Source organism: Nematolebias whitei, chromosome 16, assembly GCF_014905685.2.
Source record: "Nematolebias whitei isolate Nwh7 chromosome 16, NemWhi1, whole genome shotgun sequence".
Lineage (NCBI taxonomy): Eukaryota > Metazoa > Chordata > Actinopteri > Cyprinodontiformes > Rivulidae > Nematolebias > Nematolebias whitei.
Genome location: NC_056513.1, coordinates 34,969,956 through 34,997,105, shown reverse-complemented (window position 1 = coordinate 34,997,105; position 27,150 = coordinate 34,969,956). Strand labels below are relative to the sequence as shown.

Here is a 27,150-nt window from a genome sequence, read left to right as displayed (position 1 = left end):
TGTATCATACTTGATCTTTCCCGGGTGCTGTTTTCTTGGTTTTCCTGAGTGCACGATTTAATTCTGCTTTTGTAAAAGGTTCGTTAAGTAAATTATTGGTTTCATCAATATTCTGTAGTAAGTCTTTATATTTTAATTTTGTTGTATTCCTACCTTTTCACTAATATTACATGTACTATGAATTTTACTAAATGTTTCAGCTAAAATTTCAGCTTTTTCGTCATCTTTAACTATTGCTGTGTTATCTAATGTTAATACTGGATATCTATATTCCTTATTAATACCATGCATTCTTTTTATTACTTTCCACATTTTTTCAATTTTTGTTTCTCTCCCAATAGTATCACAAAAGTTCCTCCAATATTTTCTCTTTGCTTCCTTAATTATCTTCCTAACCATGGCTTGTTTTCGTTTATATTCAATAAGATTCTGGTATATTGTTACTTTTAAGTGCTTTAAAGGCTTTATTTCTTGATTTTATTGCTTCACTACAATCATTTGTCCACCATGGTACTAACTTCTTATCTCTCCGTCTCCCTCCTTTTTTGATTGATTGTTCTGAAATCTCCAAAATCATTTTACAAACACAAATATTTACATCATTAACATCCATTGTCATGTCAATTTCCTCTGTCCTTTTATTACTCAAATATTTGAATTTATTCCAATCTGCTTTATTAAAGTTCCAGTTCTTATTTACTTTTATACTATTATTATTCAGTTTTATTTCAATTGTTATTTTAATGGGATAGTGATCACTACCAATTGTTGTATTTTTATTAATGTCCCACCAACTAATTCCAACCACTGTGTTTGACACAAATGTTAAATCTATTACTGATTCCGCTCCTGTTCTCACATTAATCCTTGTTCCGCTCCCATCATTAAGACACTAGGTTTTTCATTTCTATTAACTCTTCAATAACTTGTCCGTTTTTATTGTTACTTTTACCCCATAATGTACTATTTGCATTAAAATCTCCACACCATATAACTTTCCCTTCCATATATCCGATCATTTCCTCCATCATTTCAATTGTCAGTAGTTTACACTGATTATAAAAATTAATTATTCTACAATTTCCTTCTAATCCCCATATTTCAACTACAATGTATTCCAATTCTATACCTTTCCCTACTATCTGATAATGTATTCCCTGTTTTATATAAACCCCACACCCTCCTCCACTTCCCTCTTTTCTGTCCTTTCTTATACCATCATATCCTTTTATAACAAAATTTAGGTTCGGTTTTAACCATATTTCCTGTATGCATATAATGTCTGGTTTTTCTTCAAGTCCGTCTATGCATCCTTTAAATTCCTGTCCATTTGCAATTAGGCTTCTTGCATTCTACTGTATTATTATCATATGTTTTTATCAGCTGGGTTTCCTGATTTCCCATCTGATTCCAACATCTTATTTATGTCTTCCCAAGATCCTTCTTTAAACCCCAGAAACTTTTCAGCTCCTCTTACTATTATTTTAATCTTTTCTGTTTTGTGTTTGGCTTGATCGGTGCAATTAATAACATATGCTATAAATAATATTAGTTTTTCCACAGCTACAGTAATGTTTTCCTCTGAATCTCTATCATTTTGCTGTTGATTTTGTCTTTCCCCTTCACCTGTATCTTTTGTCCTTTGTCCTTGAACACTCCTGACTGCCTCAGCATAACTTATGTTTTTAGTCATTTTTATCTGCTGGATTTCCTTTGCCTTCTTCCTGACCTCACAATCCCCATATGTTACCCTGTGTTGCCCACAACAGTTACAGCATTTTTCCTGTACATCATCCTTACACTCTTCAATTCTATGATCTCCTCCACACTTTGAACACCTTTGCTTTCCTTTACATACAGCAGCTATAAGTCCATATCTCTAACACTAGAAACAACGGAGTGGTGGTGGGATAAAAGGCCTCACTGGGAAACTCAGGAAACCTACTTTGATTCTTTGCGGCAGAATATTCTCAGAAAATTCGATCAGTACTGACATACTTCCAACTCATTCTCCATTTAGTTTTTTTGTTAATCTCTTTGTCTTTCACCTGAGCACCAACTATGTTTCGTTTTAATTTATCCAGATCCTCATATAATGGAATGCCATTAATCACACCTCAAATTATTTTGTTTTCACCTATAACTTTTCTTTCCACCAGTTTTTTTGCAAATGCTTTCAACATGTAGTTTCTTTCTTTTCTGTTCTTCAGTTTTGCAAATCAACATTAAATTTCCGTCTCTCAACACTTTCACCATTTCTACCTCTCCAATCTTCTTTGTTATTTCTTTTGACAGAATGATTGGACTTATTGTGCTCTGTTCTTCCTCATTCCTAAACTTTAATATTATTTTATATTCCCTGTATCGCTTACCCGAAGCGAGATAGCCACTGGCACAGTGACAAGTCCTCACTCGCAGCCTCTCCTCCAAGGGGTCTAGAAACTAACCTTAGCGCCGTGGTACCTAAGATAGCCTCATTAAGGCTGTGACGAGGTGACTCATCCAGAATATTAACGACCTTCTTTTCCGCGAGTCACACCCAGATCTCACTCCGTACTTCGACCTGTCCAAGCAGCACGGTCGGGCCAATCGGCACGGAGAAACACGCGTTCACGGTCGCTCACCTCTTAATTTAGCGTTGCAATTGTTATCCGTTCTGGTAATCTTTTAGAGTCCAGGGACAGGACTTAGGGGTGTTGTTTTACACTTTCTTGCCAGGAAACCGTTAAAAACCTCCTAATACTAGCTGTTAAAGTAGAACTAAGCTTCACCAAGTATTTTGCTCAATGAGGATGAAATAATAGTCAAGATGTATACGTTTTGCTTTGCTTTAATTAGTAATTTTGCAGGGGAATACAGCGACAAGCATAATTTCACTACAGGCACTTATACATGATAACAGAGAAAAACACTTTATAATTAGGTGGACAATAAATCAATTTGTCTCCAAGAGCCCTTGGAAACTTGTATAAACCACCTCCACTCTGTCTGTCCACAGCTCAAGCCAACAGATGTTTTCTCTCAAAATACCTCACCATTTGGATACATCTCTGAGCATTAACCCACTAAACCCAGTTGGTTCTCTCCAATTTATCCTATGTGCTTGTCCTGATCTGACAGATTATTTAGTTTGGAGCAGTCGGACCGGGAAGTCCTCTTACCCTGGTTTTTAGGATAATCCTTATAGAATTTTCTGCACAGATAAAAGGCAAATCTCCTGTTCCCCAGGCGAGGGATACAGGCCTCCCATAAGCAGAGCAGCTATCCCAAATTGGAAGGATGGGGGCTTTGGACATACCCGGGCCAAGCTTGTAGGAGGATGGAATAATCCCAGTCTCGTCTTAACAAGTGAAGAATTAGGTCCAATCTCATATCAGTGAGACCAGAGGTAAATCCAAAACTCGCCTTAGACCGGCATAATCCAATTCCTTCGGGCGACCCCAACTTCTAGGCTGCTTGCTGTAATCCTTTCTGCTCCTCTTGTCCTGGCTTAGCTTGCGCACTTTTCTGTCTGATCAGAGGGTTTTTATGAAACCCTTTTCCCCCTCCTTCTAGGAGGTTCTAATGCCACACTATATTTCCCAACCAATCATTTCTCTTATTGGGACATGTGAGATCATGCAAACTCCAGCCTCCACCCAACTGGGTGGGCTTTCACCTTTTCCCTCCAAAATTGTCTTGCCAGAATTGCATCAGATTTTTTCCCTCCAAAACTGTCTTGCTAGAATTGCATCACTGTTTCCCCATTCAACACCTTGTTTAGGGTCATACAGGATTATTACAGACTTATTCAAAATAACTGCTGTAAAGCTTTTCAAAGAATTACACAATCACTTAAAACATGATTAATTCACTTTATGCATTCATTATTCAGCCTCAAACCTGGCTCTTTCTCTGCCTGAGATTGGATTCAGGCCTTCCTTTGTTGCACACATCTTATCAGTAATAAGTGATTATTAAAAGTAAGAGGAAAAAGCATATAATAATGAGACATACAAATTGTTAATAAACTCATAAATACTATTTGTTAAACAGCATTGGTGTGAATATAGTCTGATTTCAACTTTATTAAAACTGGCTTCTCCAGTTTCACCACCACATGGATGCTGGTTTTCCAACATTCCCCCATCTCTACCTTACGTCTGACAACTTTCTCTTCTTCAGAGCTACTGCCGTCTAATTCTCGTTTATTTTTCTGATTGTCAAACCCACTTCCTTCATTCATCTTACCTCCAACACCTCCTCTACCTTCTCCCTTTTAATGTTGTCCATCCATCATAATCCATATTGTCCTGCGTATCCATTCTGAGTCATTCACATACCGGTTTATGCCAAACCAGCCACTAACAAAATCCAAAAATACTTCCACAAAGAGATGTGTTGTTGCCAAACAAAATAACGTCCGACTGCCACACCCTCGCCTCAGGACGGTCATTTGTCTTTGTTTCCTTTACACCAAACATTTGAGTCCTATTGACAGTTGTTTTTCATCCATTAATTAGTGCAATGATTGCTGTCAGCTTTTATAAGGCTGGCCCATATATGATATGGCATCCCGTGAGGTACAAAAAAACCTCAGTGAAAACTACAAATGCAATGAAATCAAAACAATACATTTACAACCAACACAGTCAAACAGACAAACATATATAAACAATCTGCACAGTTGCAAATTCATTTTTAAATAATTTACAGTCCGTTACAGTAGGTGCAACACCAGAATTGGGAAGGAGGCTGTCAATTGCCTCCCTCTCGACAGTATTCATGTTATTCCCCAGAAAAAATAATATATATATATATATATATATATATATATATATATATTATTAGTATATTATATAAATCACAGGGATTTATTTGTCATTCACATTGCATGTGGTACAAGTGGTGGAACGAGATTATGTACGCATGGTCCCAGTTACATCCAACAATAAAATGTAAAAGAAAAACAGTAATAAGATCTACGATATGAACTAAGAAAAACATGAACTAAAAATATGCTAAGCACAAGTAGCATAAAAACATTACGTCGAACAGCAGCAAGAACATGAGTCTGTGTGAGCAGATGAGCACGAATGAACAAAGCAACATGAAACAGATCAGCAGTGACATGAAACAGATCAGCAGCAACATGAAACAGATCAGCAGCAACATTATGTAATTTATTCACAGTGATTATGCTGGTTAGTGATTCATGAGTCTAACAGCCTCAGGATAAAAGCTGTTCCTCAGTCTAGTGGTTCTGCACTCAATGCTCCCTAATCTCCTTGCTGAGGGGAGCGAGGCAAAAAAATCCGTGTGCTGGGTGAGTGGGGTCATTCATGATGCAGTTGGCCCCTTCCTGCATCTGGAGGTGTAAATGTATGTGATGGTGGGGAGGCTGACTCCGACAGACTTCTGTGTAGCCTTCACCACTCGCTACAAAGCTTTTCTTTCTGCAGCTGTGCAGCCTCCATGTTACACGTTGATGCTGGAGCACAGGATGCTCTCCACTGCACACCTGTAGAAGGAGGTGAGGACTGAGCTTCCCAGACCAGCTTGCCTCAGCCGCCTAAGGAAGTAGAGTCTCTGATATATATATATGTATATATATATATATATATATATATATATGTATATATATATATATACATATATATATGCATGAAATTAAAGAAACTAAACTGCTACTTACAATGTACTTACAACTGATATGGGCTCACATTGCAGGTTTCAGCTGAACTGCCTGCTTGTGGGGAAAATTGCTAAGGTCATGCCTCTCGTCTTCTTTTCTTTACCTAATAAATGAAAATACAAACCGGATTCCAAAAAAGTTGGGACACTAAACAAATTGTGAATAAAAACTGAATGCAATGATGTGGAGGTGCCAACATCTAATATTTTATTCAGAATAGAACACAAATCACAGATCAAAAGTTTAAACTGAGATAATGTATCATTTTAAGGGAAAAATCTGTTGTTTCCAAATTTCATGGCGTCAACAAATCCCAAAAAAGTTGGGACAAGTCCATTTTTACCACTGTGTGGCATCCCCCCTTCTTCTTACAACACTCAACAGACGTCTGGGGACAGAGGAGACCAGTTTCTCAAGTTTAGAAATAGGAATGCTCTCCCATTCATGTCTAATACAGGCCTCTAATTGTTCAATTGTCTTGGGCCTTCTTTGTCGCACCTTCCTCTTTATGATGTGCCAAAATGTTCCCTATAGGTGAAAGATCTGGACTGCAGCCTGGCTATTTCAGTACCCGGATCCTTCTCCTACGTAGCCATGATGTTGTGATTGCTGCAGAATGTGGTCTGGCATTATCGTGTTGAAAAATGCAGGGTCTTCCCTGAAAGAGATGACGTCTAGATGGGAGCATATGTTGTTCTAGAACCTGAACATAGTTCTCTGCATTAATGGTGCCTTTTCAAACATGCAAGCTGCCCATGCCACAAGTGTTCATGCAACCCTAATACCATCAGTGATGCAGGTTTCTGAACGGAGCGTTGATAACAACTTGGGCTATCCTTGTCCTCTCTGGTCCGGATGACATGGTGTCCCAGTGTTCCATAAAGAACTTCAAATTGTATATATTTTTTTACCTTTTTTGTTAAAAACGAGCACAAGAAACGCCAGCTGAGATGGATTCTCAAGTGCGTCAGAACTACCACCGCGACTGCGAGGCCGCCATTAACAGGATGGTCAACATGGAGCTGTTCGCCTCTTACACCTACACCTCCATGGCCTTCTACTTCTCCAGAGATGATGTGGCCCTTCCAGGTTTTTCTCATTTCTTCAAGGAGAACAGTGATGAGGAGAGGGAGCACGCTGAGAAGCTGCTGAAATTCCAGAACAAGAGGGGAGGACGCATCTTCCTCCAGGATGTCAAGAAACCTGAGCGTGATGAGTGGGGAAGTGGCCTGGAGGCCATGCAGTGCGCCCTGCAGCTGGAGAAGAAGGTTAACCAGGCCCTGCTGGATCTGCACAAACTGGCCTCTGACCATGTGGACCCTCATCTGTGTGACTTCCTGGAGACTCACTACCTGAACGAGCAGGTGGAGGCCATCAAGAAGCTGGGTGATTACATCACCAACCTGACCAGCATGGATGCTAAAACCAACAAGATGGCAGAGTACCTGTTTGACAAGCACTCCCTGGGGGGCAAGAGCAAAAGATCTGGAAGAGAACCTGAATGGAAAATGCATATTGTGCTTTTTTCTTTTTCTGTTAAATTAATTTAGCATTTCAACTGACCCTTCAGGTCTCCTAAAGTTGCTTGTGGCAGTGGTTTTAACATGACTTGTAAAGTTTCTGATTATCTGAATAAACATTTAAGCTGGAAAAAAATAAAATAAAATAAAATAAAATAAAAAAGAACTTCAAATTGTGACTCATCTGACCACAGAACAGTCTTCCATTTTGCCACACTCCATTTTAAATGACCCCTGGCCCAGTGCAAATGTCTGAGCTTGTGGAGCTTGCTTAGAAATGGCTTCCTCTTTGCACTGTAGAGTTTCAGCTGGCAACAGCGGATGGCACGGTGGATTGTGTTCACTGACAATGCTTTCTGGAAGTATTCCTGAGCCCATTCTGTTATTTCCTTGACAGTGGCATTCCTGTTTGAGGTGCAGTGACATTTAAGGGCCCGGAGATCACGAGCATCCATTAGTTTTACAGCCTTGACCCTTACGCACAGCGATTGTTCCAGATTCTCTGAATCTTTTGATGATGTTATGCACAGTTGATGATGATAACTAAAAAGTCTTTGCTATTTTACGCTGGGTAACACGATTCTGGTAATGCTGCACTATCTTTCTGTGCAACAATGGTGGAATTGGTGATCCTCTTACCATCTTGGCTTCTGAGAGACACTGACACTCTGAGAAGCTCTTTTTATACCCAATCATGTTGTCAATTGACCAAATTAGTGTTAATTGGTCTTCCAGCTGTTCGTTATATGCTCAATTTCCTTTTTCCAGCCACTTATTGCTACTTGTCCCAACTTTTTTGGGATTTGTTGACACTGTGAAATTTTGAATGAACATATTTTTCCTTTAAAATGTTACATTTACTCAGATTAAACTTTTGATCTGTCATCTATGTTATATTACGAATAAAATATTGACATTTGCCATCTCCACATCATTGCATTCAGTTTTTATTCACAATTTGTTTAGTGTCCCAACTTTTTTGGAATCCGATTTGGATATAAACCAAGCAAATCCTAATAAAATTTTATTTATATATCATTTGGAGCATTAAGGCCAGCCATAATGCTCTGGTTGTGAAAGTAAATCTGTTGGGCCTCACCTTGACACTCAGACAATAATTCTGAGTGCCACAATGCCGGTCAGGACAAGGGAGGAAAAAAAAAGAAAGAAATGAAAATGTATAAAAATTTGTTACAAAATAAAAAGACAGCAAACATACAGCAAATACAAAGTATCTTTTAAAGTTGATTACTCTGTTGAGTACTTTCCTCTCTAAATATTTGGATACCAAAAGATACTTAATAGGAGAATATTTCCAAAATTTTAAACAGGTTAAGCTAAAAATATGCCACTTGAAGGGTTCTGGTTAGAGCATTTTTACAAAGGATGTTTTTCATCTTAAATGCAAAAAAAATTTTTTATCTACAGTTTTGGATTAATTACTGTTCTTAGTGGGTTGTACTTTCTGCAAATGGTGTGTTTTAGATGCATATTCCAGTTAACAACAGTTTGATTATTAAAGTAGATAACGATTAATCGAAAAAAATTATTTCAGCTCTAATGCAAAAAGTAAGTATGTGTGTGAATGTGTATGTATATACTGTATATATGTATGTATATATATATATATATATATATATATATATATATATATATATATATATATATATATATATATATATATATATATATACACATAAATACTCAGACTACAGCACGTACCTGTCTCTAAGCCGCACATATTAAATATAAGATAAATCATAATTTTTACATGAATAAGATGCTCTGGTTATTTAGCCGTGGGCATCCACCATTCATCGTCAAGAACTGTGCCCAGCCAGCTCTGACAGTGTGCAGCTTTTTTTATTGTAGTACAAACCGGATTCCAAAAAAGTTGGGACACTAAACAAATTGTGAATAAAAACTGAATGCAATGATGTGGAGATGGCAAATGTCAATATTTTATTTGTAATATAACATAAATGACAGATCAAAAGTTTAATCTGAGTAAATGTAACACTTTAAAGGAAAAATACGTTGATTCAAAATTTCACAGTGTCAACAAATCCCAAAAAAGTTGGGACAAGTAGCAATAAGTGGCTGGAAAAAGGAAATTGAGCATATAATGAACAGCTGGAAGACCAATTAACACTAATTTGGTCAATTGACAACATGATTGGGTATAAAAAGAGCTTCTCAGAGTGTCAGTGCCTCTCAGAAGCCAAGATGGTAAGAGGATCACCAATTCCACCATTGTTGAGCAGAAAAATAGTGCAACAATACCAGAATGGTGTTACCCAGCGTAAAATAGCAAAGACTTTTAAGTTATCATCATCAACCGTGCATAACATCATCAAAAGATTCAGAGAATCTGGAACAATCGCTGTGCGTAAGGGTCAAGGCCGTAAAACTCTACTGGATGCTCGTGATCTCCGGGCCCTTAAACATCACTGCACCTCAAACAGGAATGCCACTGTCAAGGAAATAACAGAATGGGCTCAGGAATACTTCCAGAAAGCATTGTCAGTGAACACAATCCACCGTGCCATCCGCCGTTGCCAGCTGAAACTCTACGGTGCAAAGAGGAAGCCATTTCTAAGCAAGCTCCACAAGCTCAGACGTTTGCACTGGGCCAGGGGTCATTTAAAATGGAGTGTGGCAAAATGGAAGACTGTTCTGTGGTCAGAGGAATCACGATTTGAAGTTCTTTATGGAACACTGGGACGCCATGTCATCCGCACCAGAGAGGAAAATGATAACCCAAGTTCTTATCAACGCTCCGTTCAGTAGCCTGATCACTGATGGTATGGGGTTGCATGAGCGCTTGTGGCATGGGCAGCTTGCATGTCTGGAAAGGCACCATTAATGCAGAGAACTATGATCAGGTTCTAGAACAACATATGCTCCCATCTAGACGTCATCCCTTTCAGGGAAGACCGAGACCTAGGTTTTAGCCCGGGCCAGAGTTCGCCTTTTTGTTCCGTGACAGAGTTCGATGGCACGTTCACACCTCCCCAAACGAACCGGACTTTCTAGGAAAATGAGCTAGAGTTCGATTAAAGCGGACTAAACAGGGCTGGTGTGAATGCACCCTTAGACTCATGAATCTCTAACCAGAATAATCACTGTGAAAAATCACATCATGTTGCTGTTGATCTGTTTCATGTTGTTGAGTTCATGCGTATTCATCTGCTCACACAGACCCATGTTCATGCTGCTGTTTGGCGTATTGTTTTTATGTTATTAGTGCTTTGTGTATTTTTAGTTTATGTTTTTCTTAGTTCATATCTTAGATCTTATTACTGTTTTTCTTTTACACACATTTTAATGCTTTTGTTGGATGTAACTGGGACCCTGTTGTACACAATTTCGTTCCAACACATGTACCACATGTGGTGTGAATGACAAATAAAGAACCTTGAATCCTTGAATGTCAGAGAGGAAAAAAGCATAAGCTCAAAAAGAGCGAGCAGCGTGTGAAAGAGAAATGAGTGAATACGGCTGTGACGTCACTCAGACAGGACTCTGAGAACAGAGTGTGTCAGAGACAAATTAGAGACATCACGCAGGTAAAAACGGATGAAAGAGGTCAGTGACGACCAGGAAGCTGCGGAACAGATGATCTGTACAGACACACCACCATGCATTGCCGTGGAGGTTGAAAACATTCTGGTGGAATGAACCCCGAGTCCATCAGGAGGAGGAAGATTGGCCACCGAATAGGCTAAAGAAATAGCTTTGAGTAGCCAGTGAGACAACCGCTGAGGAGATAAAGGTTGTCCTTGTGATTGGTTTCTGAAATGAATGAACAGTCGTTCAGATTTAAGCAGAGCGGGCGTACGTCTTACATAAATCGCAAGCGCCCGAACAGAACAAAGGAAGTGAGATTGGATCTCCTCTTCAAAATTATGTGGAGGAAGGGAAACCCGTCCAGCGTTATAATTCTGAATCTTAAAGAACTATTTATGCTTTTACGTGTAAAAGCAGGATTTGGTTGAAACAACGCTGAACTCTCATCGCCTTGGATTCTAAGACTGGAGGGGGCAACCAACAGGGCTGAGAAGCCACTTACTCACTTTGCTGACGTCAAAGCTAACAGTAAGGCTGTCTTGAGAGAGAGAAATTTCAGCGGTACCTGATACAGGGGTTCGAATGGTTCTGTAGACAGCGCGTGGAGTAGACAGCGCGTGGAGTACGAGCGCTAAGTCCCAATGTGGAAGTAACGTGTGAAAACCAGTCGGTGTCTGCACACACCCCTCAAAATACTTTCGTCAGAGGATGATTAAAAACCGTTCTGTTGTTAAAACCCTCATGACAGGAAGAAATGGCTTCAGTGTACGTCTGAATCGTGCTAAAGGCTAGGTTTCTGTCCATCAGCAGCTGCAGAAAAGATAATATGTAACTTAAGGAACAAGAAATCAGATTTACATCCTTTTCTAAACACCATTTCTGAAAAGCTGCCCACTTGGTTGCATAACAAGCCATAGTAGAAGCTGCGCGTGCACCTTGGATCGTGTGAACCATGCCCTGAGAGAAGCACAATCTCTCAAACATTCCCATTCAGCGGCCAGGCCCAGAGATGCTGATCTGGGCTCCTGATGGCTCCCCCCACCTGTAAGAGAGAATCTGCCACGGCCATTTTCAAGGTTCACTAGTCAGCTGTTGGAGAACCGGAAGCCACGGATCGCCTGTGCGTTCTGGAGTGAAGAGCTTTCCCAAACCTGCTCCATATCTGAAGGATCAGGTCTGGATTGATGCTCCAATTCTTGTCTCGAGGGGCTGCCCCTGGACATAATATCTGCTCCTCTGTTTAGCACGCCTGGGATGTGAACAGCTCTGATGGAGCGAGGCTGTGTGTGTGTCCAGCAGAGCAGCTCCCTGGCTGCGTCCAGCAGCTGAGCCGAGTGAACGCCCCCATGGTGATTTATGTAAGCTGCAGCGATTCTGCTGTCCGTGTGTAACGTCACGTGATGACCCCGCAGCAATGGGGCAAAGTGTCTGATCGCTTTCCCCACAGCAAGCAGTTCCAGCATGTTTATGTGAAGAGACATGGGGTGGCAACGCCCGTGTGGTATCTAATCCGTGTAGAATCAATACTATGAAAAAGAAGTGTTTATAATCTTGTGAATCATAACTCAATCATTGTTAAAATAATGCAAGCATATATTTGAGAAGCGATTAATGTGTGTTTTAATTTTAATGTGTAATTTAATTTTAAAATATTATAGTTAAGACACAGAGAATAGTCTGAGTGTTATAAACTGGAGTGAACCCATTTTTAGCAAGTCATGGTGAAAAAGAAAAGCTCTGACTGGAATGTTTTTTTTTTCAACAAAACAGAAGTTATATGCAGAAAACAGGAAACTTGCCAAGCAGTTAGAGAAGTTGCCTTGCAGAAAACAGGAACAGGTTACCTTAAAACATGTGTGTCAAACTCAAGGCCCAGGGGCCAAATGTGGCCCTCGTTGACATCTTATCTGGCCCCCAAGATGATATGTGAAACGTAAAATACTTTTATCTCTTGAATTTGTTCAGAAATCTTTGATTATGATGTCAAAAGCACAACAGAGAATGTCAAATGAGACTAATCAAGCTCTTGTTGAGGAACCTTTGACAATGAAAGATGTTGGATATCTGATTTGAGTTAATGTAGATTCTGAAATTGGCCCTTAGTTTGAAAAAGGTTTTAATTTTGGCCCCCTTTTGTAAGTGAGTTTGACACCCTTGCCTTAAAACAAGAAGTTATGTTGCAGAAATCAGGAAGCTATCCAACTGCAGTTAGAGATTATGAAACTATGCAAGATAGGTGTTAAGACCTATGATGACGTATGACAGATCTTGTATCCAAGCCGTTACTAAGGAGTGATCGCACAATAATCAGCGCAAACTATAAAAAAGTTGACAATAACAATTCTGAGAACTTGGAGTCTTTTTGAAGGACAGTTTATGGACACGTTCAGTAGCTTTAGGGAACTTGATAGGATCTGAAGAGAAGCAGATTCTTTTAAACTCAGCCCAGAGTAAAAGCCAAAGTCAAGTTTTCAAATTGGATTATTATTGAATGCAGTGTGGAACATTCTTCAAAAGTAACTGAGGGATGTTAGTCGCCAGCCTTATTGGTCAAGCGTCTCCGTTGGCAAGGAGTCACCAAGTAATTGGTAAGACACATACTAATTACTCTGTCCTATAAAATATTTTAATGATATTAATAAAAGGGCTGTGGCTCTATTCATCAGCAAAGAGGTCAGAGAACTACTGATAACATTTTGAGTTCTGGGGGTTTATACTGTATGTCGTCTTAGAGCTTGCATTTTTTAAATGGTTTTAAATGTAACATTTTGAGAAGATTACAAAGGTGGGTTTCTGGCAGTCATCCATCTGGACTTTTCTGTACCTGAGTGAAAAGCTCTTTCTCTTTTGTCTCACTTTTAAATGGCCGCACGCGTCCGCTGACGCAGTGGCTGGAAAGCTTAAGGTGGGTTTTACTGATCCATCTGGACTTTTACATCTTTTCTGCCCCTCTTTTAAATGGCAGCGCGTCCACTGACGCAGCAGCTGGAAAGCTTCAGGTGAGTCATTGGCAGTGATCCATATGGACTTTTTGTATGTTGAATAAAGAATTTAATAAAATGTTGTTTATCTGACTATTTAACCTGTGATATAAAGAGTTTTTGGTACATGTTATTGTGAGTCACCCGAGAGGCCTGAGGAGGAGGCTTGGCCCGCCCTCCCCCCCCGCACGCTATCTCGAAGTTTCTCACAGTTTTTCACGCTATTTCGAAATTTCTCACAGTTTTTCACGCTATCTCGAGGTTTCTCACAGTTTTTAGTTCAGGTGGGCATGTTTTGTGCACTGGGAGATGTTCTCACGTGATGCAGAGTGTGGAAAGTAATAAATAGAGAGTGCTCAGAAGAGAGTTAGGGTCTGCTGAGAGTCTTCCGATCGGGACGTCCAGCTGTGTTGGTGTATGCTCTGCCTAGGCTGTCTGGCTCTCCAGTCTATGTGTCACGGTGAGAGTTTTTTCCTACATCAATACTTGTGAGATTGTACATTTGTGATTGTACCTTGCTTTGCTTGTTATGCTGTAATCTGTGGCGAAATAATAAAGACACTATTATTTTAGCAGAAACGGTGTGTGTGTGATTCTTTTTGACCATTGAGCTGATACCCTTCCGAATCCTGGATTTATTTAAACAAATATATCCCAAATCATATGTTTTGTAACTAGCCGGTCAGCATGGCTGTTGGTGATCCAAATTTGATCGTCAGCCACGCGTGTCTGCTGACACAATCAAAAGCTCGACACCAACCCACCCGCACATCCAGCACATTATTTTGGCTCAGGCTGGGCAGGGTTAGAAATGACAGTCTACCGCCCCGCTGTTTGTAGTTTTATTTTATTAAATCTACCACTTGGATTGGGTGGAACAGGGCGGGTATGGCACTGGGCAGTGGTGGTGGGGGGCTAGTCGATGTGAAATGTAAAAAATCGTGAGATGTCCTAGAATTAACTAGTCAACTAGTCTATTCAACCCCTATTTTAAGGACTACCTTTCCATCTTGAGTGTTTTGGGTACTGTCCTCAGCGCCCGCCTAAACCGTCAGGTGGGAAAAGGAGGGGGCAAAAGGAGGGAAAAAGAATGAGGATAAAAAAAACGGTGCAGAGAGCGCTGCTCAAACCGGGGATATGCTGTCTGAGTGGAAAAACAATGAGATTTTGGTGTCCTTAAATGTTTGTTTAAAGATCTTACAAGCATCATGCTTGTAAGAGAGAGACACTAGGATTCAACCTGTCTGAATGGAGAATCCTGCTCCTGAGTGAAGTTGTTTTATTCCAAAAACTTTCACAAATATCAAAAAACACACATCCAACACAACAAAGTCCATGCTCAATAATCCAGGTATAAAATCCAACATTTTTTCAGTCAGGTCATCTGGACAGTTTTTTTTTTTTTTGTGCTGAAACGTTTCGCCTTCGATCAAGAAGGCTTCACCAGTCAAGGAAACACACAACAAAACTGATTTTTCCCCCAACAGCTTACTCCAAAGTGGAACAAACCAGTTCTGCTTGTAAGATGGTCTCTTTGATACGCCCCTCCTCCATTGCTAGCCCTCTTCCTTGTTGACAGTCTTGTCAAAATAGTTGAAAACAACAAAGTCCGTGCTCAATAATCCGGAGGGACGTACCAAAGAGACCATCTTATCACAAGCAGAACTGGTTTGTTCCACTTTGGAGTAAGCTGTTGGGGGAAGAATCAGTTTTGTTGTGTGTTTCCTTGACTGATTAAGCCTTCCTGATCGAAGGCGAAAAGTTTCAGCACAAAAAAGAAACTGTCCAGATGACCTGACTGAAAAATGTTGGACACATCCAACATGTCTTTTTTCTGCTGCCCCTTCCACTCCTGTGATGGGTTGGACCATAAGCACGCCAGATGGCGACCTCTGTCGCTCCAATATCCCAGCTCCCTCGTCCACCTGACAGGTGGGATAATGGAGCTGAAGAAAAGAGGAGAAAAAGATGTGTTTGCATGTGTAAGAGCTTGCTACACGGTCTCACAGCCAAACTCAGTCGGGGGGGCTGTGTCGCGGTCCCGAGACAAGCCCCGTCGGGAAAGGAAACCCACTCCAGTGCTCTCGTCAACAATAGCGGGAGGGAGTGACTTGAGGAAGTTGAAGATTGTGCCCGCGCGTGCAACACCTGTCGTTGACAGGGGAGAGGTTTAAAGGGCTGCATCCGACAGTACACTGACACGCTAGAAAAACGAGGTCAGACTGGGTCTCGACGGCTAATAGTGGGGCAGCAAACTCTCCCGCCGAGTCTAGGCGGGAACTAATGGCTCCGGCACCGCTAGGTCTAGCGTTTGCCACTCTTGAAAAAAACCAGGCAGACATGTTCGAGCGCTCCTTGAAAAAGCTACATGTCGGTGCCAGCCCTGTCTCCAGCCCTGTAACCAAGAGGGATGGAGGAGAGAGGCCACTCGCCAACTCCTAGTTGAAGGCGAAAACGTCCAAGACCTGCCTAGCTCCGAAAAGAAAAAAACGAGAGTCTACCTATCTGTTCTGCTCTGGTGCAGGTTGAGCTGTTCGGAGCTGCGGACATATCTCGTCTGTTAACATTTTCTTCTTAGTTTTCCATGTGTTGCTTCAATGGCTGAAGAAAAATGGGGAGCAGAACTACGGACCCGTATGCTATTTATGCAGTCTAGGGTGGGCCCCACACAGTGGGTGGGCGTGGAATAGAGTTTTTTTCAGTGTTGGTGCACTGCGCATGGTCTGAGACCCAATAGTGTGGCTTAAAGGGCAAAACAATATGAAATAGAACATTGCAAACCTATGTGATTTTTTTTTAAATTAAGTATAAAAAATAAAGAATTAATTCATTCAACCTTTATTTATACAGGTTAGTCTCATTGAGCCTCGAGGACTCATTTTCAAAAGAGACCTATTTTAAACAAAGTGCATAGATGACAGTGTTTCCCCTACCATTATACAAGCGGGACGCCCTGCCCCGTCAACAGAACCGAGCGCCCCGTCTACTGAACCCTACCCTCCCACCCCCACCCCAAACCACCTGTCGGCACTGATGTAACGCTAAACTAGCGGCTCGCAATGCAGGTGTGCTAGCTAAAAAGCTAAAGGCAGTTTCTTCCCTCATGCTGAACCCTCACGCTGAACGCACCCCCGCCACTTGAAAACTGTTGGTACAAACAGCGCACGGCTCAGATGTGTGTCTGTTCCCCCCTCCCAAAAAAAACTGTTGGTTCAGACAGCGCACAGCTGAGAGGTGAGGTGTGTGTCTGTCTTTCTCTCCTCTCCCACACCCTGTTCTAAAACTGTAAAACTGTTGGTGCAAACAGTGCGCAGCTGTTTCTGTGTCCCCCACTCTAAAACTGTTGGTTTAAACAGCGCGCTGCACAGCTTAGGGGTCTCCGTCTCCATCCCCCCCGACAAAAATCACAGACGAGATGAGCGCACTGCCATGGCAAGTTATCTAGGGGAAACACTGGATGAGGTACAGATGATAATCATATAAAAATCATACAAAATGAAAAGTAGAAGGAATTATATAAAAATGACACAAAACAGCTACATTATAAAGAATGAAGTTAAAGTGAGTATATTACTCCTTGTATTAGCTCTAGTAATGACATATTTGAAAAAGAAATTACCAAAAAACTGAAAAGAGAAAACTGCTAAAACCTGCTTTATTTATTTAGTTTTGTATAACAAAGAATAAAATTCAGTTTTGTGTAAATTTTAGTCAAAGCTTGAAAGAGCCATTGCAGAGGGACCGAAGAGCTGCATGTGACCCAAGAGATGAGCAATGACTGTTGATGATGGTGATGTAGGTGCAGAGCGTGTGAGAGTATGGTTATATAAATGTCTCTTCCTAAACTGCATGAAGTCACGAGGGGATTAACAGCACAGCGTAGAGATTCAATATCTTCAGCATTCAGTGGGCATTCTATTCCTGGCACAGTAACATCTGAGTTGGCATGATGGGATGGAACTGAGCTCTCCCAATCAACATTCTCAATTTAGAATCCCTGAAAACAAGATTTACGTAGTTAATACAATTTTCTAAATCAAGGTCAAGGTTCTAAATTTTCATTCGCAACACAAGTGTACATGAGGTGGAACAAATTTGTGTACACAGAGTCCCAGTTACATCCAACAATAGCAAAAATATAAAGGGTAAAAATAAACAAAAAATAAGGATCTAAGATATAAACTAAGCTATACGCTAAACAAATGCCAAACGATACGCTAAAAGATCTAAGATATACGCTAGTCACTGAAAAAACAATACACCGACCAGCAGCACATTTCACGTCAATCTGTCAATCTGCGTTTGATTACTCTGGAAGGACCTGGATATGTAACACAACAAACTGAATTTCGAAATTGAAACTGAATTATAAAACTGAATTTTCAAACCATTAAATTCAGTTTCAGTTTAGTGAAATTCAGTTTTAATTTGCACAATTCAAATTCAGTTCTGGTGGCTCAAATATTGTGCCATATGCTCTTCAGTCAGCGTTTGTAGCTTTCCCCTCTGGCCACCAGTGGACTGCAATTGCGCGTGTCTTCTGGCAAATCTGGGATTTTCCTCTCCTTTTAGTTTGGTTTGTGTCTTTCAGTCTTTGACTGCTGTTTGCCTACCCATTTTATTTTATTTATTGTTATTATTACTATTACTTTTAAAAATACTACAATTATTTACTATTATAATTATTATTTTTTTTTTTATCAGGAGCATTGGATGGAACACATATCAAGTTCTATTTCGTATAAGCTTCGCCCTTTAAGGCTGTTGCTGATGGGTTTATCCCGATATGCAAAGCATTGCACTGAAAAATTTAGTCCACGCCCACCTGCTGTGTGGGCCCCACCCGGTCCGTATAAATTACGTTAAGAGCGGGTAATCGGCTCCCATTTTTTTCTTCAGCATGCTAATAGCACTGTCAGAAGAACGAAGAAGGAAAGTTGTGTAGATGACCAACCTTTGTTAAGAATGCTTGGCCCGGCACGTCGACCTCCAGTCGTCCGGTGAGCTCTCCTCCCCAAGGAGAAGCTGACGAGCAGTCTTGTTTCAAGGTAAGCGTCGAGGAATATTTCTCAGTGACAGGTCACTACACGCTGGACAACGCCATCTTGTAATTGTCCTCTTATCGCCGACCCTCGGAGCGAATTGGATGGTTCTTCCGGGACAGGCAGCGGTCAGCTGCAGCCCCCAGCTGCTCATTCCCTCATGGAGAGCGTAGTGTCGGTGGAGGGGGGCTGAGCGAATGCTCACCTCATCCCACCTCGTTTTGCATCGGCGATCACACCGCTCCCGGCCGACGGCGCCCTCTGGGGTTGCCCGGCGTAACCCAGGAGGTGGCTGACATGAAGGGACCCTTTTTTTACGTCCCGCGCCTTTCCTGCCAGTTCAGATGATCCGGCGGGAAGTTTTTTTTTTTACTAGGTTCCATTCCGGCTCACCGTCTTGATCCATCTGGCCTCGTTTTCCCAACAGGACGTCCTACGGGCAAGGCCACAGCTGGTTTTTCCTGGTAGATTGGAGGGGCCGGTCTCCACAGTCCGCACCCATCTCCTGAGCAGGGGTTCACTGAGCGGAAAGTCCCTTCGTGCCCCCTGGAGCCAAGCCTGACAGGGGCTTCATTGGAGCAAGATGTTCCAGGTGGACCAGCGTCCCATGCCTCCGGTTAGCGTAACCGAGACGGTGATACCGCTATCCAACTGAGCTCACCAGCATGCGTTCCAGACGGCCGCACCGAACAACACGTTACGCTGTTGGCGTACACGTTCAGAGGCGGGAAGAGACGGTGGGCCCTCTGACCTTCGGCTTGCTCCGCTCTTGTAGTGGCTGCTTGCTAACGACCCTATCGGCCCCTGCAGTACGCTCCGTCTACAGGGCAGCTGACGTCATCCTCAACCGGTGCGCCTCTTTTGCTGTCTGCCACCCCGCATCACAGCCAGAGAACGAGGTCCCAGAGGTTCTCCTGGCTCATCACTCCACCTTCCTCTCAGGAGAGCCGCAGAAGCTTTTGTTGGAGGGCCTTTTTTCATCAGCGAGAGATCATTTCAAGATGCTCCACGGCTGCACAACACCTCCCCAGCTCTGCTACGCCAGCCCCTCCCGTCAGACGTCCCCGGCATCCGGAAGTTCATTTTTTTCCCGGATTTCGCCAACAGGGGGCCCTCTAGGACAACAAACAGAGCTCAAGGGAGGATAACCAGGTGTCGGTTTGCTGATGACACGATGTGAAACAAACATCATTTTATGATGAAGTGTCTTTTAGCCAGGCTGTCAGCACGGATGATCTGACAAGCAGCCCCATCACACACACTCATCACGAATGAGCCTTTTAAGGTTGTTTTCATTCACTGCCAGCGGTGCCAACACGCGCTCCTACGACAGGAAAGCGCGCACGCAGCTCTCAGCGCCCGCCGTTCACGTCAACGTTAACGTGAGACCGCGGTACGAGCCCAGTAACGTATCTCGCTCTCGGCAGGAGCGACACACGTTTTCATCGCAGTGGTGTCAAACACGCGCTCCCGCGGCGTCAACAGTTTCACAAGCCTCACAGCGGCTCAGCTCCTTCATCCTCGAAGAAGGTTTTCTGAATTAATACAGCAGCTCGTGGAATCACTCAAAAGCTCACGTGATTCGCAGCCAAGAATGAACGTGTTTCTGCAGACCGAGCCCAGTGGTAACCTCGCCCCATCGATGCCGCGAGCTGCTTCCTGACCACACCAGCGACAAAAGCGCGCTCCCGCGGCAATCCTGGCTTAAGGCGTCGCATGAATAAGGGCGCGCCCACACGACTCTTCAGGGCACGTCGGCTCATACGTGCAATCGCTCCCCGAGCGTTTACACGGAGCAGCTGCACACAACGTGAGCACTACACTTGAGCTGCGTCCCGCAGCATCAGCAAACGCACAAACGATTTGCATGCCCAGGGGCGCGCGTGTTTTCTTTCTCCTTCAGCGCGCACCAGCTCACCTCAGCATGCGAGTTTCACAGCATAAATGCGTGCCCGCTTTATAACTTTATAAACGAGTGGCAATGAGCGCGCGCTCTAGACGGATAGGCGAACCGTTTTTCATCCGGGGATTCACGCTGCAGTACAGCTCAAACCTGGTGCGGAGGAACTCTAATGACGTTTTCTGTCATTTCTGAACAGATCTTGTCCCCTCTCGCAGAAGCTCAGGAAATTCTGATTTAAATGTAATTTTCCAGAGTCTCAGAAGGAGAGGAAAATGCAGGGTTCCTCTCTCGTCACTCCCTGGTCCCAACGAACCGGAAAGATGAGATTTATTCTAGATTTGTCAATTTTGAACTGTGAGAAACAACACTCCATTAATGCACCCGAGCCGCACTGCAGCCGCCGCACAGAGCAGGGAGGAGAATTCTGCTTATCTGGACACCTGCTGCTGCTGAGCAGTTTGTACAGACAGGTGGCAGCAGTGCAACTCACGTGAACCGGTTGAGTGGTATCAGCTGTTTTCTGTCAGCAGACCTACGTCACACATGTCAGACTTCACAGAGGCACACACATTTAACGAGCTGTGGGGGCGCTGTGGTTTTCCACACAGCAGCTCATTTAAATGTTTTTGGAGTGTCGCACGGGTTTTTTTAATGTGATTCAACACTTGCCTTTGAGCTGCGAATCATCAGGATTTTTGATTCACACAGTCAGCAAGTGACTGTTGCATACATAACTGGCAGGAGATGTATGCACTCAACCCATGTGCCACATTGTGAAACAGATGCTGTGTAGGGCACACCCAATCTGCTCTCCATTGGAGTAGGGTACATCTCATTTATTCTGAACATGGGACGGATGTGATGTCCAAAGACGGTCCTTTGCGGCAAGGGGACCTGGGACCTTCCACCCAGAGCTATGGCTCAGACACGGCAGAAATCCTGCCAGCGCCTGTGGACGTGTAGCAACACGAGAGAACGCTCAATTTAAACTATAATTATCGTGGAGACATGGGACGATCCACCGCTGGGGTGGACGTGTCTGCTCACAGCCTGTGGTCGTAATGCTTCTTCACCTCCCTCTCTCCCTCTGATATCACGGTTTTCTGGACCGAGCTCAGGAGGAGGGACTGACAGCTCCTCTGTCCCAAGTGCATGCACGCATCATGGTTCCCAGGCCTATGACACTTGTTATCGGGGCGCTCGTGGAACCTGCTGTGGAGGGAGGATGCTCTCCTCCAGGCGGGAGGAGCGATCAGGAGTTAATCAGAATAGGCCAGCACCTGTGGTCTGGCCGCTGTGTGGATCTTTTTGAGAGGATGGATCTCTCTCAAGATGTAGTGCGTACGATTCAGGATTCACGTGCTGCAACCACCACAGCGCTGTTCACATCAAGTGGTCAGTTTTTTCAGCGCTGCTGTACAGAGAGAGGTGTAGAGGCCATTTCATGTTCACTAGGTGGTGTGCCGTCCTTTCTGCTGCAGCTGATGAATAGATATTTGGCGTTCAGCTCGTGTAAAACGTTCACTGCGGCCATCCCTTCCTGTCACGAAATTTTTGAGACAGAACAGTTTTAATTATCTGCTGATGAAATGTTTTGTAAAAGGTGTACAGAGAAGACGTAGAGGCCACTTCATGTCCACTGGACGACATGCTGTCCTTTTCTGCAGCAGTCGATAGACAGAAATCTGGTGTCCAGCACGATCATCGTATGCTGCGGCCATGTTTTCTTCTTGTCTCAAAGTTGTCGGAGACAGAACAACCTTTAATCATCCTCTGACGGAGTATTTTGACTCAGATTGAAATAGCAACTGTGGGCCTGTTTGTGACACGAGAAAACGCTCAGTGTCAATTATGGTTTTCTCTGAGCCCGCAAGATGAACCACCGCTGGAGGTGGATGCATTTGCCACAGCACATGGCCCAAAATGCTTCTGTACGCGTTTTTCCTCCACCTCCTCTGATTTTACGGTTCCTGAACCGAGTTCAGGAGGAGGGATTGACAGCTCTCCTGGTGGCTCCCGAACGCGTGAGCGCACCATGGTTCCCAGTCCTGCAACGCCTGTTGTCGGGGCACCCGTGGAAACTGCCGTGGAGGGAGGACGCTCTTCTCTAGGCAGGAGGAGCGATCAGGAGTTACCCAGAAAAAGGCCAGCACCTGTGGTCTGGCCGCTGAACGGATCCGCTTAGAGAGGATGGGTCTCCCACAGGATGTAGTGCGCACAATTCAGGTTTCACGTGCTGGATCTACCACAGCGCTGTACACATCAAAGCAGACCGCTTTTCAGCGCTGGTGTACAGAAAAGGGTGTAGAGGCCACCTCATGTCCATTAGGTGGCATGCTGTCTTTTCTGCAGCAGCTGATGGACAGGAATTTGGCGTCCAGCACGATTACTACGTACGCTGCAGCCATCTCTTCCTGCCACGAAGGGTTCGGAGACAGAACAGGTTTTAATCATCCGCTGATGAAGCGTTTTCTAAAAGGTGTACAAAGACGCACGCCTGTTTCACACCCACTTGTTCCACAGTGGGATTTAACACCGGTCCTGCAGGTCCTGATCAAAGCTCCATTTGAGCCTCTGGATCAGGTTCCACTTAAATTCTTGTGTCTTTAAACAGCCCTGCTGTTGGCTTTAACATCCGTTAAGAGGGTGAGTGATTTATCTGCCCTCTCTGTCGCTCCGTCCTGTCTCAGAATTCAGGCTGACGGCAGCTCAGCTGATTTAAGACCAAACCCAGCTTTTATGCCTTAAAACATCACGAGCTCTTTTAAATCAAGAGTGATATCGTTGGAGGGTTTTTTTTCTTCTCCCCCCCCCCCACCTCCACAGATCAGAAGAAGTTGACGTGTTACATAGCGCGCACAGCTGCAATGCGTCAACATTTGTTTGTGCATTATAGAGATGCATCTGCAGGTCGCCCGTTATCCACCCAGCGCTTGTCACACTGGCTGTGTGAGGCCATTTCTGAAGCCTACAGAGCATCAGATTTAGAGCCTCCTGACAACCTCAGAGCACACTCGACCAGGGGTATCGCATCTTCGACTGCCTTGCATAATGGTATGACAATGCAGGACATTTTGCACTGCGGCCACATGGTCAACACCCTGCTCATTCATTCACTTTTATCTACGTGATGTGACGGCTCGTTCCATGACATATTCATATCAGCGACAGCCTTAAAGGGCTACGCTTATACTCATAGAATCTGGGGTTACAGTACGTAACCAACGATTCGTTGTCCTCCGAGTTCTGGGAGTGACTTTTTTAATTACAAAGGAACCCACTCTCTTGTCCTCCTGGCTGTGTGTGATACACATTACCACTTCACTATGGTGGAGGTGGGAGCATATGGGCGTCAAGAGTGATGGCGGCATCTTCCAGGACAGTGTGTTTGGACAAAAGCTGTTGAATGGCACCCTGGATATTCCACCACCTGATGTCCTACCAGGGACTAATGTCAACAGTCCGCATGTTTTGTGGGGAATGCTGCTTTTCCACTCCATGAGAATCTTATCCTAACCTGATTAAGATTGTGAAAACGGTTATAAATGTGGAGTTTTTATTTAGTTATAGCTGAGCCCGGAAAGAGAGATATGGAATATTCTGTATTCACCTTTGGGAATGAGTACAGTTATTGTTACTACTCCTATTAGTAATCATTTTGATATTCTATCATGCACAGGCACAAATCTGGAGGAAATGCAACTGGTGTACAACTACCGTCACAGCAGGTCTCAGAGAACAATCGAGAACACCTTTGGCATCTTGTCACCCAGAAGGCGGATCTTCAGCCGCCCGATTGAATATAATCCATCAAAGACAGGCCATGTCATCAAAGCATGTGTAGAGCTTCACAACTGGATGGCCTACAATGATGACTGTAGACAGTACATCCCTACAAACTATGATGACACTGACATGCCATCAGGAGACATCTTGCCAGGTGATTGCGCACACACTCACAAAATGTACAGTTTATAGCTTATTTCTACAATACAACACACCCTACCCACTACAACATTGCTTTTATTGTTTCCCATCCCTATAGGAGAATAGAGGCAGGTTGCAGGAAATGATCTGCAATCTTCATTAAAATGAACAAACGCCACCAGGAATGTGGAAAGAACGGCCTATGCAGTGAGGAACAACCTGCGGAACTTCTTCTCATCACCACATGGTCTTGTGCCTTGGCAACAAGCCACAATAAGAAGAGGCAGGTTGTTTTTGTGATTTACTTTCAATAAATTGCTAATTAAATTACTTTTTTCCCTTATTTTTTAAATTATAATGAACATTTTGGATTTCTATCAATTTGTTTGTGTGTATTTAAAACAAAGAAAATATACATATTTGCATCGGGAAAACTTTATTTACATTAACATCTACATTCATAACAATGTGCAACATAACAATACACAATACAAATTTAAGAGGAAATTGATCATAACACTATTTAAAAATTAAAAATTAATCACATTTGACCATGAAATAAGAACCCACTAATATCTGATGTAAAACAATACATTTCTTTTTTTTTTAATACAGTAACACTTTCCATAAATGAAACTGAACATTGTACAGCTTACAGTGGCTTCAAAGTGTGGAAGGTTTGCTGATGCACATATTCTTGCTCCATATTGAAAAGGAGCTCATGTATACGGAATTGTGCCAGCGATCTGACTCCTGAAGGCAATTTTCTTAGCATGTCAGTCAATGTAGAGGCAAACCGTGCCTCCTCATCATCTTTCAGGACTCTCTCTGCTCTACGCTGGTCAATGGCTTCCAGCCTCTTCATGAAATCATCATCTTCCCACCTTTGCCTCTTCCTTTCCTGCATTGTTCTGATCGGAGCGCTTGTGCTTGGTGGAGCTGACTCTCTTGGGGCAGGGGACTCACTGGAGCAGGCTGGTTGAGAACTGGAGCAGGCTGGTGGAGAAGGTTCCCCTTGGTTCGAGTTATTGATGGAGCAGGCAGGTGAAGGCACCCCACTGGAACTGCTATTGAAATCCTAAATATAATGTACACAATGTAGATTGATTAAATATTGATGGAAGACTATAAATCATAAATGAATTTATTCATTTATGATTAATTTATTTTAATGACGTCATAAAGTGTGACAACTTTTGGCAAGCTGATTAAATTCTTAAGCATCTTAAAAATACCGTGATGCATGCTCAATGATCCAGGTAGAAAAATCTAAAAAAGCTAAATCTGATCCTCTGGACATTCAAAAAAACAAAACAAAGCAAAACAACGAAAAAATGTAGAAACGTTTCGTCTTTCATCCGAAAGACTTCCTCAGTCTGAGGTGCTGTATTCAGCTCAGTCTTATAAATAGCACCTTCTCAGAGTGGATCAACCAGTTTTGCTACTGACAACCAAAACCAGCTGCTCACATGATCAAGAAGGACCATCAGCCTAACGATGGATCATTAGCACACTGATGGCTGTTTACTATTCACAGAGGGCTGAGTGATACTAGCAATAACAACATTGTAAGAGGAGGGAAGTTGAGAAAGTTATGACACTTCTTAGTGACTTAACCACTTATGAACCTCTGAAAAGAGATCCAGGAAGTGGTTACAAGAAGTTGATAAATTGCATGAAAATTTTGGAACAGGACAAGGTTATTGACCGAATTCTGTACCACAGACTGTACCCAGGGGAGGCCACACCTAGTCTGTATGGTTTACCTAAAATCCACAAACAAGGTGTATGTACCTTTAAGACCTATTGTTAGCATGATTAACTCTGTCACTTACAATGTTTCCAAATATCTGGCGTCTGTACTCATCCCTTTAGTTGGCAGCTCAGAACATCACATACAGAACACCATGGACTTTGTGGATAAGGTGAGGGATGTCATCATGAAGACTGATGAAACAATGGTCTCTTTTGATGTCACATCACTCTTTATGTGCATTCCTGTTGATGATGCAGTAGAGGTGGTCAGTTTAAGATTAAAATCAGACACCACTCTGAGCAGCAGGACCACGCTTTCCACAGAACAACTGTGTCAACTCTTGAAACTGTGCCTGCAGTCAACCTACTTCACATATGGGGAATAATATTATAAGCAGAAACATGGGTGTGTTATGGGGTCTCCAGTTTCTCCTACCGTTGCCAACCTGTACATGGAGGAGGTAGAAAAGAGAGCCTTGACGTCCTTTTCAGGGACACCACCAAGTCATTGGTTCAGGTATGTTGATGACACCTGGATTAAATTTAAATCTCAGGAAGTCCAACATTTTACTGACCACATCAACTCTGTGGATAAATACATCAAGTTCACACGAGAAGATGTAAAAAATGGCAAGTTGGCTTTCTTGGACTGTGAGGTCTCAGTCTCTGATAGAGGACATTTGCAAACTGAGGTGTACCGCAAACCCACCCACACAGACCAGTATTTGCAGTTTGACTCCCATCACCTTTTGGAGCACAAGTTAGGAGTCATCAGGAC

At 42.9% G+C, this 27,150-nt stretch overlaps 1 protein-coding gene across 1 annotated transcript; it reads left to right on the top strand.

Moving 5' to 3' along the window:
• The first annotated feature begins 6,578 nt into the window (after nucleotides 1-6,578).
• LOC119422592 (ferritin, middle subunit-like) lies at nucleotides 6,579-7,330 on the top strand. The gene has a single exon (XM_037689972.1). The coding sequence runs from the start codon at nucleotides 6,625-6,627 to the stop codon at nucleotides 7,222-7,224; it is 600 nt and encodes a 199-aa protein (XP_037545900.1). The 5' UTR covers nucleotides 6,579-6,624; the 3' UTR covers nucleotides 7,225-7,330.
• Nucleotides 7,331-27,150: the final 19,820 nt, after the last annotated feature.

Excerpts from the sequence above, each read along its gene's own strand:
- LOC119422592 (XM_037689972.1), top strand. The coding sequence starts at position 6,625 with ATGGATTCTCAAGTGCGTCAGAACTACCACCGCGACTGCGAGGCCGCC.